At 53.0% G+C, this 16,764-nt stretch overlaps 2 protein-coding genes across 2 annotated transcripts in view; one reads left to right on the forward strand and one right to left on the reverse strand.

Annotated features, from left to right (window-relative positions):
- Positions 1-5,484, forward strand: part of DTNBP1 (dystrobrevin binding protein 1) — a 118,649-nt gene extending 113,165 nt beyond the window's left edge. Inside the window, exons 9-10 of the mRNA XM_068559142.1 lie at positions 3,644-3,787; positions 5,095-5,484. Coding sequence (XP_068415243.1) covers positions 3,644-3,787; positions 5,095-5,312 — 362 coding nt within the window. The 3' untranslated portion in view covers positions 5,313-5,484. The remainder of the gene's footprint in view (positions 1-3,643; positions 3,788-5,094) is intronic.
- A 635-nt stretch (positions 5,485-6,119) lies between these two features.
- The window catches only part of JARID2 (jumonji and AT-rich interaction domain containing 2), a 242,673-nt gene continuing 232,028 nt past the window's right edge, over positions 6,120-16,764 (reverse strand). The window contains exons 15-19 of the mRNA XM_068559141.1: positions 15,716-15,898; positions 15,140-15,270; positions 14,361-14,544; positions 11,330-11,437; positions 6,120-8,108 (exon numbers count right to left, since the gene is read on the reverse strand). Coding sequence (XP_068415242.1) covers positions 7,950-8,108; positions 11,330-11,437; positions 14,361-14,544; positions 15,140-15,270; positions 15,716-15,898 — 765 coding nt within the window. The 3' untranslated portion in view covers positions 6,120-7,949. The remainder of the gene's footprint in view (positions 8,109-11,329; positions 11,438-14,360; positions 14,545-15,139; positions 15,271-15,715; positions 15,899-16,764) is intronic.

A 16,764-nucleotide genomic window follows, 5' to 3' on the forward strand; every position in this document is an offset into this window, starting at 1 on the left:
TTATTTTTAAGCTTTGCCCACTTTATTTTCTTGCTTATGGTTTGTACTTGTGTCTTGTTTAGGCAGTCCTTCCCTCCAAGTTATAAGGATACTCTGCTGTGTTTTATTCTATAAGTATCTATGTTTTCCATTTTATATTTGGCCCCTAAATCAACCACCATTTGGTTTTTGTGTGCATCGTGAGGTAAGGATCTGACTTTAATTCTTCACAGCAGTAACTGTCTATCTCAGCACCAGCATTCTCTCCACCGCTCACATGGTCTTCTGTGAGTTTCAGTACAGCTGAGTCTTTTCTAGGCTTTCTTTTCTGTTCCAGTCTTCTGTTTGTCTGGCCTTGAGCCAAACCTTACTATCTTAATTTTAATTCTTCATTAAGTAGTGGTTCTCAACCAGGGGCAACTTTGTCCCTTCGGGGATCCATGGCAACGTCTGGAGAGTTCTCTTTGTTGTGATTGAGGTGGGGGGGGGGGTCTGTAAGTGTCCATTTCAAAAGGCTTGTAAATTGGCTTGTTCAGATGTTTCCTGTTACTACTCAGTTTTGGATTGCTTAATTATCAAAGAGGTACATTAGATCCTCATTTCCCCCATGATTATGGACTTGTTACCATTTTCCTTGTGATTCTTCCATATTTTGCTTTATAAAAATAACCACAAAATATATAGTCACATAGAAATTCTGAATTAACCTTCCTGGTGAATGGAACCATTAAAAAAATCACTAAGCAGGGGCTTCCCTGGTGGTGCAGTGGTTAAGAATCTGCCTGCCAATGCAGGGGACATGGCTTTGAGCCCTGGTCCGGGAAGATCCCACATGCTGCAGAGCAACTAAGCCCGTGCGCCACAACTGCTGAGCCTGTGCTCTAGAGCCCGCGAGCCACAACTACTGAGCCCGCGTGCCTAGGGCCTGTGCTCTGCAACAAGAGAAGCCACCGCAATGAGAAGCCTGCACACGGCAACAAAGAGTAGCTCCCACTAGCTGCAACTAGAGAAAGCCTGCGCATGGCAACGAAGACCCAATGCAGCCAAAAATAAATTAAGTAAATAAATTTTAAACAAAAGAAAGGAACAAACTACTGATACATGCTGTAGTGTGGATAAACCTCCAAAGGAAAAAAAAAATCACTAAGCGCTGTGTTTTACCCCAATAATGCTTTTGTTTCCCCTTCAAGTCTATTTTTTTTTTATATTTATATAGCCATGTCAGCTTTCTTCAAGTTAATTAGTTGTTTGCCCACTTCCCATTTTTCCTTAAATTTTTTTTAATGTTTCTGTTCTTATATTTTAGGAGTGTCTCTTACCAACAGAATAACTAGATTTTATCACTTACAGGAAACATTTTCAGGAAAATAGAAAGAAGCAAATACGATGGTAGTAATGAAGCCAGGCAGCCAGTCATCACAGCAAATGTAAATGAACCAGATCTGACACATAACAGATTATAAAAGTGGCTTTGTTACCACCTTATTCGGTGCTTTCTGTTTTCCTGCAAGTGCCCCCTACGCTTTTAGTCCAATTATTTTCCCCCCTCTTTAAGAGAATGGCACAGACAGAAAAAAAGGGAGACTCTGCTCCTTTCAAAACTGAAGTCAAAGCCAGGCCGAAACGCCACCAAGGACTCCACAGTCACAAAGAAAACCCGCGTGTTCCCCACCTTCTCCCCCACAGGAGAGCAACCCCCAGAGGCACGAGCTTGACCCCTGTGCGCTCAGGTCCCCCTGACGGGTCAGCCTTGCAGGAGCCCCAGGGCAACACCGCCCCGGTGTCCCCTGTGAGGTGGCCGTGATTCCCGCGTGGCCAAGGGCTACACTGATGGCACATGTCACCCGGCTCCCCTGCCTTGGATGTTGCCACCTCAAGTGGGATGTCTCAACTGTAACAAGCTTTACCTGCTTTAGTGCTGAGCCTTCATGATTTCTTGTGCCCAGAGACAATCAGATTCCCACCTCCTTCCTGCCAGACAAAACAGGGATCTGGCTCTCGTCAAGCCGCCTCTCCTGTCATTATCGTCCAGTCCTTCAATTCAGCTGGAGTAAATTCCCCAAATTTGATACTATTATGATTATTTTACTCCGAGTTTTATATATACTCACAGACTTTACATGTCTCTTCCGTGCACTTCGGCCTCCCTACCGGGACCCATGCCCTCTTCCCTCCTCCTGTGGTCCGACCTTTGCTGAGAGCAGGCGTGGGGGGGGGGGGGGGGGAGTCATATCTCACACTTGATCTTAAGAGATGACATTTACCTCACCTCTTTGAATCTGTTATTCCACTGTCTTTCTGACTCCTGTTGCTGAGCTGTCGGTCTAAGTATTTCCTGATCTTTCCTAATCTGCGCTTTCTCTTTGATGTTCATCATTTCGCTGCAGTGGATTAGGTGAGGATTTCTTTCATCTGTCTTGCTTGGCATGTATTTTGTTCCTAAATCCTGGATGTCTGATCTTTCAGCAAATCTGGAAGGTAACCAGCCTCTTTGAATATTGCTGGTCCCTACTGTCTCCATTCTCATTTTGGAACTGTGAATATGTAAACTTTTGCATTTTCCATTTCTCTTAAGCTCTTTCATACTTCCCACTTATTTCTTTGCTGTGTAGTGGAGAATTTGTCTTCTCATTCACTGATTTTCTATTTGGCTGTCACCTCTTTAACTTGTGCCCGAAGTTTTAAATTTCAGTGATTTTTTCCTAATTTGGAAGTTATTTGGCTTTTTTTCAAATGCCTGATCTGATTTTTGACACCTTGTTCATTGTTTGATTCAATCTCTTCTTTCTTTAAAATATTTAAAGCCACTTTGAATTCTCGGGAAAAGATGCTAACAGTCTTTGTTTCTGCTGACCCTCACTCATAGTGACACGTGTACTGTAAATTCCGGATCGGATTGGATTTTGTGTTGAGTTTATATTCCTGTGAGACCCTGGGTTAAGGATGTGTCGACATCCAGAAATTTCTATTTGCTTGTGACAGGCAGCATCATGCCTGGGATGATTTAAGTTACCTGGCTTGTAGTTTTCTGGACCACAGAGGCAGTTTAAATATGAACGCCAGAGCCTGGAGGCGCCCCTCACTGTGCCCAGGCTCAGACTTCTAGTGCTATAGCGTCCTTCTGCTGGTGGGCTGATTTTTTTCCTAGTCTGTGCTTTCACTGCACCGAGCTCTTGGTTGCAACTCGCCAGCTTGTAGATGTCCAAACTTTGCTGTTAAGATGAAGACTAGAGAAATGTCACAAGGGCAGGGAAGACCCCAAGTGGAATTGTAGTAAAGCTGGGGGCAACCACAGCCAGAGGTGTCTGACAGGAATGTCAGCCTCTTTGAGTCAGTGCCCACCTCCGAGGCCAAGAATTGTCTGATGCAGAAAGGGTTACCTTCAGCACTTGCAAGCAAGAGGGCTGGGGGTGAAAAGGAAAACTGCTGTGGCAGGTTAAGAGGTAATAGTAACCAAGGTTAAGCTAGGATGGATTTAAAGTACCAAACGGGGACATGTCAGTAATACGCTGCTCCAAAGTCTATTTTAAAAGTCTGGAGTAGCAGGAGATATTTTACACCTAGGAAACACAGTGTGCCTTTAGCCTAACACAGTGGAAGCTCACCTTTTAAAGTGTTATGAAATGACAGAAGGTCTAACCTCTCCCTGTGCTGGTCTCCCCAGAGCCCATGGGCAGCTTGTCATCCATGGAGGTGAATGTGGACGCGCTGGAGCAGATGGACCTGGTGGACATCTGCGACCAGGAGGCCCTGGACGTCTTCCTGAACTCCGGCGGCGAGGACGACACCGTGCTGCCCCCTGCCTCAGGTCGGGCGACACGCCTGCACACGCCGAGTCACACCTAGTTCCACGACTTCCCTCCACATGGAGAACCGCACAGGGCTGTTCGGTTGCACACGGCGTGCACAGCTCTTCTCGTTCCACTAACCCGTTCCACACGCACTCTGGCCTCACAGAAGTGGACAGACGAAACACTGGCTGTTGTGGTCGTGAATTTCTCAAAGAGTCTCAGTGCTTTACCCAGATACCTTCAGTGAACAGGGAGCCTTCTTGAATTGTGTTCTTTCTCCTCTGGCTTGGAAGTTAGAGTGGGGTTTTTCTGGTTAAGCACTAGAATTCTGGGGAGGTGGGAGCTCTCTGGTGTGGCTTCCCCCTCCCTCATTCGGCAGGTATTTTTTTGATCTCTGCTGTGGGCAAGGCCAAGGTTTGTGTTTAGCACTCGGCTTGTATTTTAAAAATTAGTTGCAACCCTGTGGGCACGTTACCTCCATTTAATGCCTTCCCGAAATTTTCATGTTCATTCGGCACATATTTACTGAGGCTTCGGCCCTATAGCTGGACTCAATTTATTTTAAATTTCGGACCGTTCCTTCTGGGTGGGTGGTCTTCGTAGACGTAACTACAGAGAACGAGTTTAAGTTTCTTCCACGTACAGAAGGGCGAAAGGCCAGCCCTTCAGCAGCACCTGCCCCTTAGCTGGTGGTCCCACTCCGTGGGCTGCCGTCCTCACAATTCAGGCCCGGGGCTTCCTGTCTACGCGTGTCCCTAAGGTCTCCACAAAGCAGCTCCGTCCGTCTCCCCTTCCCGGGAACTGCGTGAGCAGTGCTGCCCCAGGGAGGGAGGCCCTTGTCCCGCCGAGAAGGCCGGCCCCTTCCCAGGGTCAGGAAGAGACTCGGCTTTGATTCCTTTAAGAGGATCCACAAGGGTTTTTCTTTTAACGTCCATTTCCTTGAATTATTTCAAAGGATATAAAGAGGTAAATCTAGATTATCAAGGTTACGAAGAGTGCTCCTCAAAGAAACGCAGTGTTCGCGGTTTGGCCTTGAGCACAGTGCCTTTATTGGATACTGGGAAGGGTTCGGGATCTTTCCATGTGTCACAGGTGGCAGAAGGGTCAGCTCGGGCCCTGGGCTGCCTCTGGCGTCACCTAGCTCACAGCATCTTCTGGGGGCAGTGCCTGCACTGCCATGGGGCCTGGTTCTGCAGCCTGCACATCACAGGAACAGAGAACTTACACCCGTTTTATGTTCTATGTGAGTTCAAATGATCATCTTCAGGGGCAGTTCTCAGATGCAGTACTTTTATGACAAGCTCGCTTCTGCTTTATTTTGCAGGACCTGAAGCAAGCCCCGGTCAGGATGCAGTTACTCTTCAGGTTCCAAATCCCTCCCGATCCCGAGCCACACGGCCTTCCTCATCCTTAGCCTGCACTGACCCGGCTGCCCAGGACCCCAGCGAAGGTGGGGAGTGCCCCGTGGTCCAGTCTGACGAGGAGGGGGTGGAGGTGGACACCGCCCTTGCCACCTTACACACCGATGACAGTGACTCCTAAACCCGGGCGCCCGTGCTCTGGCCACCTTCAGGGGACAACACAGCTGTGCCCAGAGGCCCGCAGTGAAGGCAGGTGGATTTAGGGAGGCTCTCGATTTTTACCCAGTTGCCAATAATGTGTGAGAAACTGACTGAAACAACAGCTACAATAAAGTTTGAGGACCGCAAACACAGCCTGCTTGTACAGAAGGGCTGCTAAATACACACGTTCTGCAGGCCTCAAGAGTGCAGGCTGGGCCAGGAAATTAGGTGTCCACCCGGCTCGGCACTGAATGGCAAAGCCCTTTACAGGCAGGAAACTGTGCTTCCTCTCGGCTCTAACCAAGTTTGGGTTTTCTTCTGATCATTACAAAATTATGAAGTCCAACATGCACGGCCTACCTTAATAGAGCACACACCCGGGGCCCAGAGGAAGAGAGAGAAACCGAAGCCAAGCCCACACGCCAGCCCGCTCCTGACAGGACCCTGCTCCCCCAGGGACGTGTTTTCCCCTCTCCCCGCTCGCTCACAGCCCAGGGACGAGGGGCAGGCTGGCGCGAGGAGGGGCGGCTGCGGCCCTACACCCTCGTGGCCACGCTGCCTGCTGGTGTCCAGGGGCCCCGCAGAAAATGAGAGGCAAACGGCAACCGTTTGGGTTTTGTTCAGAGGGCATCCAGGCAACCGCCAGCGGAGGGAAAGTGAGAGTAAAGATTAAAATTCGGTGTTCACTCCACTCCCTGGCCAATGGGACAGACCCTCCCCCCCCCTCAGCCCATTTATCAGAAAACATCTCATTTCATTCACTCATCTTCCACAAGACAGACAAGTGTCCAAAAAACTTTGTTTTTATTATTAAACCTTGTAGTACAAACCTGAAAAGTAAACAAAAAACTGGCAATAAACAACATGAAGTCTTCCCTCCCGGGGGAGGGGTGCAGAGCAGCGCTAATAAATTAAACGTCAGACCGTAAGCCGTAGGCAGAAGTTCACTGTCCAAAAGAGGGCAAGAACACAGCAAGGCCATGAAAACCGGACAAGCACATTGGAAAACACGACTCTGCTCATGTCATTGTTAAATATTCCAACACAGTTCAGTCTTCTGCAAACGACAACCGACAAAGTGTCACAGGACGCTCCTGACAGCCCCACCGGCGAGCTCAGTGCAACACGGGCAGCTGTGGGATCAGTGAATCCAATTATGAAACAAAGAACAGCTTGTGAAAACAGTTTCCCTTTTTTATTCCACACATACTGTACACACAACCGGAGAAGGGCAACAGCTACTCCATTATTATTTTTTTTGTTGTTGTTCAGTGATGTAAGCAGCACTTATAAATGTTACAAGAAAAACCCTGTAAGCATCCAATCCAACCGATGAAGAAACTGAAGTGTAAGGCTTTTCTTCATCTTGTCTTCTCACCCCCTCCCCTCCCCCACCCAGAAAAAGGCTCAAGTATTTAAAACAATTTACAGGCGTATGTACAAAAGGGACGGGATTTTTTTTTTTTTCTTTTTGTTACAACATGAAGAGAAAAAAATAGACCAGATGAGCGCAGATGCATTTTCACATTCAAAAAGAACGGCAGACCTCCTAGTGGCTCTAGATGTGATCACCAACAAAACGAGTTTAAAAAGAAAGATTAATGCTGACCTGTGAAGGTGTAAAACAAGCTGTGAGATGAAGATGGAATGTTAGAAAGAAAGATTGCACATCCATGACAAAGAAGCACTTAACGGCTTCAATCACTTTTTTCCTTTTTTTTTTTTTTTTTTCTTAAGGATGCTATTGAAGGGTTTTTTGATAATAAAGTAGCCAACAGCACCAAAAAAATAACAGAATGGATTTCCTAATGAAATCAGGCACAGGTTTCCCTCACGTGACCCCCTCCAAGGCAGGCAGTCTTTTTCTTCTCTTTCCTTTTTTTCCTTAAACAGATGCATAGTGATGTGCTGGTAAAGAGAACCTAGTCACTCCGACTTCCTCATTTTGCCTATGGTTAGGAAACAACGTCCACCTTCAGCTGCCATAACCGCCCAAAGAAACACAATGGGGATTCTCCGGTTTTAACAATTACAAACTCATCCTGCACATGACAGAAGAAAAGACAGCCAAAGTAAAGCCATTTCTTTCAAGTTTTGTGTGTGTGTATGTGTGTGTGTGTATGTGTGTGTGTGTGTGTGTCTCCTATCCCTTTTCCTCTCTAGAAAAAAATCTGCTCACATTACTGACGGTTTTAAAATTTGTTCTCCAAACTTCACCCTCTTCAAAAATGGGTTAAAAAGCCTTTTTTCCCCCAACAATTACAAAAGAAAAAAAAAACAAAAAAACAAAAAAAAACAAACAAAAGAAAACACAAACAAAAATCAAACAAAAAGGCTTTTGTCAGCCACGAGGGGCGATACAAATTAATAGCCCCTCAAGGGTTTTAAAACAGTGAATATACGGCAGTTTCAAAAATCTGACTGCAGTATCTAGGTATTCTAAGTACAAAAAAAGTTCAACAGTTTAATGCTAAAACAAAATTAGTTCTCTAAAACCAGAAGAAAATCTTCTTCAGAGCTAGTGCAAAGACAGCTTGTATCCTACAGCCAGTACTCCAAACTAGAATATAATAATTACAGAAAAATATCTATCCCCGGCCCCCCGGTGCTGGCGTCTTCACGAGGAGGAGGCGGCGAGCCGGGAGGGCGGCACGTCCACCGTCGCTCTCTTGCGGGGCCCTCTTTTTGGTGTGGGTTTACCGAGACAGTTTTCAATGCTGCCGTTTTTACCAGATACCTTGCCACAGATCTGATTGACCAGGCTGATAATTTGTTCCTGTTTCGGGTTGAAAGGAAGACACAGGATTAGCCAACGGAAGAGCGTCGCCAGGACCCCCCAGGGAGTCACCTTCATCAAACCACGTCAGAGCGGCACCGAGGGGGTGTGGGGTGGGGGGGGGCTGGGTGGCCTTGGAAATCCGCCCCGAGGTTCCCAGGTGCAGCGGCCTGGGAGCTGGTTAGGACAACAACTTCCCGAGACCGAGGTCCCCTGGCCAGGCACCTAAACGAAACACTCCTTCTCGGGGAGAAACCTGCCTTTTCTCATCTGGAAGCCAAGGATACGGTACACCAAGTCCCTTCCTGATGGGCAGCTTCCTAACCCCACTTCCCCCTCCAGGGAGCCCAGGAGCGCCCCCTGGTGGCTGCAAAGTCCAAACGTTCACAAGCTGAAAGCCCTGAAATACCTGCAGCCCCAAAACCAGAGTAAGCGTGGAGCTGTTTCCTTAGAGCTGCTTTCCCGTCTGGTCTGTACCTTCACCCGTGTCCACGAGGTCCCTCGCCGCCGAGACAACACAGCAGCAGGCTTCCTGCTGCCGCCACCTGGGCACCTCCTCGGGGCTGAGAGGCCGCCCGGGGCCCCAGCAGGAAGGGGAGGGCTGGGAAGTGAGGGGAGACTCAGGCCTGAGGGCCCAGGGCCTCTCACCTGGCTCCCTGCATGGTGACAAATGCCTGGGGGCTGCTTGTTGCTCTCTCTGGCTACTCTGGAGCCTACTTAACCTGCTCTTGCAGATGAATACAAACACGTGTCTATAAACGTTTCTTATTCCCTCCTCAGCGAAGGGGAGAGAACAAACGGAACAAGAGAACCATCTATCTGTTGGCGTCAAAAATACATGTGTAACTTTAACACAACTTGCAAGAAACCACGGGGAGGAGTATTAAAATGGCCCATGTTCTGCCATACACTCCAGAGCACCTGCTGGAGCCAGGGACAGACGGACCAGGAGGACACGGGGACAGGAGGCCACTCCTTCACTCAAGCCTGAGGGTCAGCCTAGTCCGGGCCCAGGCCTGCTCCCAGGCACTGCAAACATCCTTGGGCCACTTAAAGCACTTACGATACACATGCTAATGAAGAACAAACAGATGAGCTTCATTAAAGCCCAGTTACCTGCAGCTAAAGCCACCTGGGCAGCAGGGGGTCCGAGGAGGCAGCCGCCTGCCTGCACCTGTGTGACCGAACGGCTGGAGAGAGGGGTCTGACTGCTGGGCACCGGGGCTCAGACCAGAGCTGTGCTCTCAAAAGCCATTTCTGAGATCCAACCCAGAGCTGGAAATTCCCCAATAAAAAAAAAAAAAAAAATACAGTTCAACTCAATAGGGAACTGACTTGTGATTTTCATTTACTAAAACAGACCACTGGCAAAGTAGGAGGCTTACAAAACCTTTTCTCTTCCCTATGCGTGAGAACCAATGATTAAGCTTCAGACCGACAGACCCTACATATGTGATTCTTTTCCAGGATTTTGGTCACTTCAAGACACCTAGCTCCAAGATGGGCTGGAGGTGGAAACTAACCCACGTTTTGTCGAGCTTCAGAATCATCTCGAGAAGCCCCAGCGCCGCCGGCTGTACCCTGCGAGTTGCCAGAGATGCTCTGACTCAGACACGAGGGTTTATTTTTAACCGTGCTCTGACATTTGCTGTTCAAGTGAAGAAGCAGGGAGGGGAAAGTGGTTATTGCCTTCGCTGAACGTGCTCTTTGAAAACAAAGAAGATGCAAAGAGATCTGTTTTCAGCTTTCCAATCTTACAATTTAGCCAAAGGCTTCTGATCAGGTCCGACCACAGCCTGAGACCCCACGGGCGCCCCCATCGCCTCCCGGGGCACCCGGCCCGGCCCGGCCCTGCCCTGCCCTGCCCTGCCCTGCCCTGCCCGGGGCTGCTGTGTGTGATGGCCGGATGAGGCCGCCTTACGTGAGACTGGCCACCCCAGGTTTGGGGGGAAATGGGGATGGGGGAGCCGGCAGGTTCCACCCTCAAGAGAGGGGCTCACGGCCGGACACCACAGGGAGGAGGACGCTTCTCTGGAAGAGGGCGGGCCAGGAGGGGCCACAGGGTCCCCAGAGCAGTCTCCCAAGGTGACCCCCCCCCCCCGAAAAAGGACTCCGGGTCAGTCAAGGAGTAAAAGGGCCACGTGTCTCCGGAGCTGCGAGCTTGTACCTGGAAAGGCAATCGCAGAGCAGCCTGGAAGCACGTAAAACACACGTGACAGGACGAGACAGGCTGCTCTGGAAGCGGAGCCCTGGGTGCTCCATGCCGGCTGGAGCAGTGCCCTCCGCATGGGGGCACCTAATGGGCAGCAGAGGCCAGCCAACACAGAAAGCACCTCGCATGGAACTGCCCCTGGGGACGGCTGCGGTTTTCAGAGAGGGCGGAACTGGGAATTTATTCAGAAGGTGAAACCTTCGGGAGCAAAAAGTGGAAGGCTCCGTGTCTGCCGAGGCCCCGGGGTGAGGGCAAGGGCGCGGGCACTCTCAGGGCCGCCCCCTCGGGCGCCGCCCACAGCTCAGCAAGTGGCCGCAGGCTCTGAAGTTCACCACGCGCTGACCCACAGCAGAACCGCTGGCAGCTGCGGGGAGGGACGCCGACACGGGCAGACGGGCACGGCGGTTGGCACTTTGTGTCCCAGAGACCCCGCGGGGCCAGGGCCAGGAAGGCTCCTCAGGCCGAGTCCCGGGGCACCAGGGTCGGGCTGCTCTGAGGACACGGAGACCAGATGGACGCAGCCGCGAGGCCCCTGAAGCGGCCGTCGGGCTGGAGGGAAGGGGAGCCCTGGCTTGGCCCTGCCAATTTCGGTCTCGGTCTGTCCCGCGCTGTCCCCTCAGGATCTGGGCCCCGACTGGAGGTGATAGCACAGTCCCCTCCAGACAGTGCAGCAGCCATACCCCGAAACCAAACTCCTTATGAACCGAGCCACTGAGCCCAGGAGGGAAAGCAGAGCGGAGCGCGCTGCGCACGGGCTCGCTGCGGCACGACAAAGCGCGGACAAGGACACAGATCCCTGCAGCCTCAGCTGCTGGTTTCTCCAGGCCAGTGGAACTCAAGCCGGACCTGCCCACTCCCCCATCCTGGCGCAGGGAGCTACCTTCCCACCACGTCAGGCTCCGTCCGGCCAGAGGGCGCCTGGAACCAGGCCGGCTGCACGCGGTCACGACAAGAGCTGTGACACGGACCACGCGGGCAGGGGACTGCTGCCACCCCGCGACGCACTGACCTCGTCGTAGCGGTACATGAGCTTCAGGCCGCGGCAGGACTTCTGCTTCTCCACGTGGCGCAGGGCGCACTCCAGGCAGAAGACCACGTTCTCGTTCTCCTGCACGACCTGCGGGACGAGAGGCACCCGAGGCTGAGGGGACTCGGGGGTGGGGGACAGGGGGGGTGTCCCAGGAGCAGAGTGTGGGAGGCCTCCGCCCAGGCCAGGGGTGTCCGTGACCCAGAGACACGGGATACTGACGAGAACACCAACAAGTCACCGGGACCAGGATCGTCCGCCAGGAAGCAAGTAGGTGACCATCTCTGAGCTGCACCCAAAGGCCTCGAGGGCCCTCCTGGCTCCTGTGCACTTTCCCGCCAGAGGGTCTGAGCGCGGCGGGCTGGTGGACAGGGGCTGAGGGTCCTGAGGGCTCCTGAGACTTCTGGTTCAGAAACTCCCCTGGTACAAAAGGGGCCAGAATGGCCACACCCTGGACACTTCTGCGACAACGCATGTTTCTCCTGCTCGTGGGCGGCTCGGTTGGTCCAGCTGGTTTACACCACCTCGGGAGGCAGCACCTCTGTCCTCCCTCCAGCCAGCACGGTTCCTGATCCTTGCCAGCGAGCCTGAATCTCCGGCCTGCAGCTGCCCTGAGGATGCGCTGGCACCAGGGATGGGCCGGAGGCCCCACAGATGCTCAGAGCTGTGTGTGTGTGTGGGTTGGGGGGGGCCATCCCTCACCGCAACCCTGACTCCCTGTCCTGGTCTCACTCAGTGTAAACAATGCGAAAATGCTGCCTTGACACACCAGACGCGAGAGCATCACAGGTCTTTTCATAAGGATTCAAGGGAAAGACCTAGGTTTCTTATCTTCATTGTTTCTAAGCAAAGACAAGAAAACAAGCTGGGGACTTCCCCGGTGGCACGGTGGTCGGGAATCTGCCTGCCGGTGCAGGGGACACGGGTTCAGGCCCTGGTCCGGGAAGATCCCACGTGCCGCGGAGCAACTAAGCCCGTGCGCCACAACTACTGAAGCCCATGCACCTAGAGCCCATGCTCCGCAACAAGAGAAGCCACCGCAATGAAAAGCCCGCGCACCGCAACGAAGAGTAGTCCCCGCTCACCGCAACTAGAGAAAGCCCGAGCGCAGCAACAGAGACCCAATGCAGCCAAAAATAAATAAAAACTAAATAAATTTATAAAAAAAGAAACAAAAAAAACAAGCTGTAGGAATAAGGAAATGACACTTATTGGCGCCAACGCATCACCCGGGGCTGAGGACAGGATCAGACATAAATACGAAAACAGTGAACAAAAACATATAAACCCCTTAGTACCTAAGCGATGAAAAGCATATATAAATAAAACCTCAATTTTTACCTATGTATTCAGGACATGTGCTTTTTAAAATAACATTCTGGCTAAGATATCCTGGTGACAACTCTCAGGGTACAGCTTTTGGGGGGACAGCATAAAAATGAGCCCACACCCTGCTGTTTTTTGAGCCCACGGGAAGGGACCAGGGCCACATGAGGTCACAACAGTCACCCAGGCTCATGGGAAATACACGATGATTGTTTCCCACGAGAATAACTCCATTCTAATGCAAGAGGAACGAACACAGAACTATGCGGCTTTTATGAGCGACGTTCACAAAACATTTTTAAGATCTGGGGAAATTCTTATGACTTGTTTGTTTTAAAGACAGCATGGTTCTTGACTGTATCCTTTAAAAAGCCTCTGGGAAAAGAAAGCTAGATAGAAGAAAATATGTAAAGTGGGATGCGTGGTTGTTATGGACTGAATTACTACCCCTTCCCCAAATTCAGACATTGAAGTCCTAATCCTCAGTAACTCCGGAGGTGACTTATTTGGAGAGAGAGCCTTCAAAGACATAATCAGGGAAACTGAGGTCGTAAGGGTGGGTTCTAGTCCAATATGACTTACGTCCTTTTAACAACAAGAGATTAACACACACAAGCACACAGAGGAAAGGCCCTGTGAGGCCACAGGGCAAAGCGACCGTCTACGATCCAAGGAGAGGCCTCAGAGGAAGCCAACCCTGGTGACACCTTGATCTTGGACTTCCAGCCTCTAGAACTATGAAAAAAGGGACTTCGTTGCTTGAGGCAGCAGTCGGTGGTGCTCTGATACGGCAGCCCTAGCCAACTATTACAGTATTCCTCCCATTATTTCTCAGTGCTCTGACGTCTCACGTGTGACAAAGGGCATCTTGGCTCAGCGGGAGGGGCCGCGTAGTCCCCTCTTCTCTGCAGGGCGGCCAGAGGGGTGCCGGGGACGCAGGGCGAGGGGGTGAGACAGCATCACAGTCACGCGGCACGTGGCCAGGAGGCCAAGAGTCAGACCTGGGACGCGCTTGCCGCTCTGGGCCTCGGTGGCCACGTGGGGCCGGTGGGGATGCACGAGTGGGACATCGCGCCGGGCGTGGGGCGGGCACTTACTACCTACGCTTCTCTCTCGGGAGGGGGATTCTGCACAGGCACAGGCAGGGAGAGGGCAATGGCACCGGCTGAGGCCACAGCAGCGGGGGGCGTTCCTGCGTCTACAGAGACCTGTGTCAGCGCAGCTGCCCACGGGAGGCGAGAGGTGGGTCTGCACCATCCAGCTGGCCGTCCAGCAAGGCTTGTGGATGGGGTCCCCTCTGGCCTGGGATGGGGTCGGCATGGGGACGCTAAGGATATAACATAGCCCCAGGCCGGGCTGGATCAGCCCCTCAAGGAGGCTGCAGGAGCGACCAAGAAAGAAGGCAGACGGGCTGGACTGCAGCAGCTCAGGGGGCTGCCTTCCAGCCAGGACCAGACACAGGGAGGCTGGAGATAGGAGGTGCTGCTTCAACCAGACAGATTTCAGAGTCCACAGGGCAACAAGATCAGTCACATGGCTGAAGAGAAGCTAAAAGAGACACGGAAAGAGACGGGGCCCCCACGTCTCCGCAGGGCAGCTGCGTGAGGGAGGGTGGGCAGGGGCCAGAGAAGGCAGAGCCGGGGGCCAGGGGGACGGAGCGGCGGCCCCGAGGCAGGCAGGGGCTCACCATGGACAGGTAGCACAGGTGCTGACAGATCTGACACCGCCTCTCCGAGGTCTCCAGCTGCAGCCACTTCCGAGGCTTCTTCTTCCCATCGGGCGCCGCACTGCTGCCCTCGTGGCTGCCGTAGCGGGCGGAGGAGTGGAGGCCGGCCTCGAACAGCTGCCGCCGCTGCCGCAGCTCCGTGTCCCTGTCCAGACACACGAGGCTCAGGGCGCCGCGCGGCTGGGCCGCGGGACCTCGGGGCCCAGCCTCCCCACCTGGGGCCTGCGTCCAAAGTCCAAAGGCCAGACTACCCCCAAGGGCTCTCGGATGGCCGGACCCTGCCTGCGGTGAACCCGGGGCAAAGCGCCCAGTGCCAGCCGGGGTGCCCCCGCGCCCGGGCCAAGGACGGACGTGACAAACTATCTGCCGACGTCGGAATCAGAGGGTCAACAAGCGCGTGAAGATCGTGTGCTGTCCACCAGCTCCGCTGAGCCTCTGCAGGTCACGTGGGAAGCCAGGCCAACGGTCCCTTCAATTCCTGCCCTGTCTGTTCCTTCCCAGGGCCCTTCCTTGCTCGTGAGGGGCACCGAGGACCCGTGAGGCCAGGGGCTCAGGAGCCGCCTCCTGTCCGTTTCCACAAAGAGGGTCCACCTCCTGCAGCATCGGCACCCCGAAGTCTTCGCCCGCTGGCCAAGCCCCAGGCGGGCCCTGCAGCTCCGAGCCAGTGGCTGGCGGTTTCCCACAGAGGATGGGCCGCACCCCCATCCCGCCCGGCATGGGCCCCGGGGGTCCTGTGTTACCTGAGCTCGTCCAGAAGGGCTGAGATGGTACTGAGAGTGGGACCGTTTTCCTTTTTCGCTTCCGCTTGTGCGATCTGGTAGAGTAACTTCTCCATGGAGAACGGCTTAGCTATGTGGCGACGCTTCATCTCCTGCAAGGGGCAGTCACGTCCCTTTAGGGCAGATTTTCAATGCTAGGCAGCTGTCAAGGGCTTTCTTTACTGGGGAGGGGTCGCTATTACCCGAATTTTCAAATGTTGAATTCCATCTGGATTCAAAGCAATTGAAAACTGTACGACAATCGTGTCTCCCTGGAGAAAGACACCAGGCACCAGGTACTCGAGGCTCCGCCAGCCGAGGACAGTGTCTGCCTTACACACCTTCAGTACTGACCTCCCAGTACTGACCGACCTCCCAGTACCGCAGTGGGTCAGTAACAGAGCTCGACGACTTTCACGATATAGTCAACCTCTAACAGCTCTCCCTCCCTAAAAAAAACTCTCAGCCAACTCAGGTTTCCAAGAGTCACTTTGAAATTAAACATTATCTACACATAGACACACGCACAGGGACGCGTGCCAAGGGCCGCCTGCCTACCTTGGCCGTCTCGAAGCCCATACTCGTCCACTGGGTGGTGGCGAAGTGCACGGTCTCAGAGACGCTGTAGCCGCAACACACTTTGGACACAAAGGATCCCGGGAAGCAGACGACGAACTGGCCGCTCTGCTGCACTGTCCTGTGCACCTCGATCCCCTCCCTGCACAGCACCTCCGGGGAGATCTGTGGAGACCAGGGCTGAGCCGCACGCCCGCCAAGGGCCGCCCTCCCGGGTGCCTCCCTCCCACCGGCCGGAGCTCTTTCCGCGACAGCCTGCCGGCACACCTGCCCTCCAGACGGGGCATCGGGACCTAAGCCTGCTCCCAACACAGATTACGTTTTGTATGAAAGACGTTTCCTTTCTCCTTTAGAAAATAAAGAGACGTAACTCCTAAACAAAGGAGGAGGAAGTTCTAAACTGATACAGGCCCAAGAGTGACGACGATTCAGGCAAAGGCGTGGCCGCTGTGAGCGCCCCGTGTCCCCACGGGCACTGCCCGGGTTGGACCGGGATCCGTGTGCACAGCACGGGGGCTGCGGGCCCCCCGGAGGGGCTGCTGCTCACCTTCTCCGAGCCAAACCCAGAGTGAGGCGGGCCCAGGAGCGAAAGGAGACCCAGGCAGGGTCAGCGGAGGCCAGAAAAGCCTTGAGCTCAGGTTGTCAGAACACAATTCTAGGCTAAAGAGGTTCCCGGCAGCTCAGCAGGCTCATGACTGTCTGAAAATAGGGTGAGCAGCCGCTGTGCTCATCCCTGAGCGATCCTGACCAGAGGCCCAGGTGGCCCAGTGGTCCAGCTGCCCAGCCCACCCCAGTCGCCATTTACAAGAAAACAAAAAACCACCAGGCCCGGAAACAGAGTCAAAGGTCCCCACGTGCATGAGCCCCGTGTCCTGGGCCATCAATCAGAGGAATGCACTTTAGTTTGGTTTTCATAAGAGAGAACATTTTGCTTATGCTGGATCCCTGGAGGATTTATTTTTCATTGTCCTCTTTACCTTCGAGGGGCAGGTCGACAAAGAGGGTGAGCTAATAAAACAACTGCGTCGGCC

Source organism: Eschrichtius robustus, chromosome 12 (assembly GCF_028021215.1).
Source record: "Eschrichtius robustus isolate mEscRob2 chromosome 12, mEscRob2.pri, whole genome shotgun sequence".
In the NCBI taxonomy this organism is placed as follows: Eukaryota; Metazoa; Chordata; class Mammalia; order Artiodactyla; family Eschrichtiidae; genus Eschrichtius; species Eschrichtius robustus.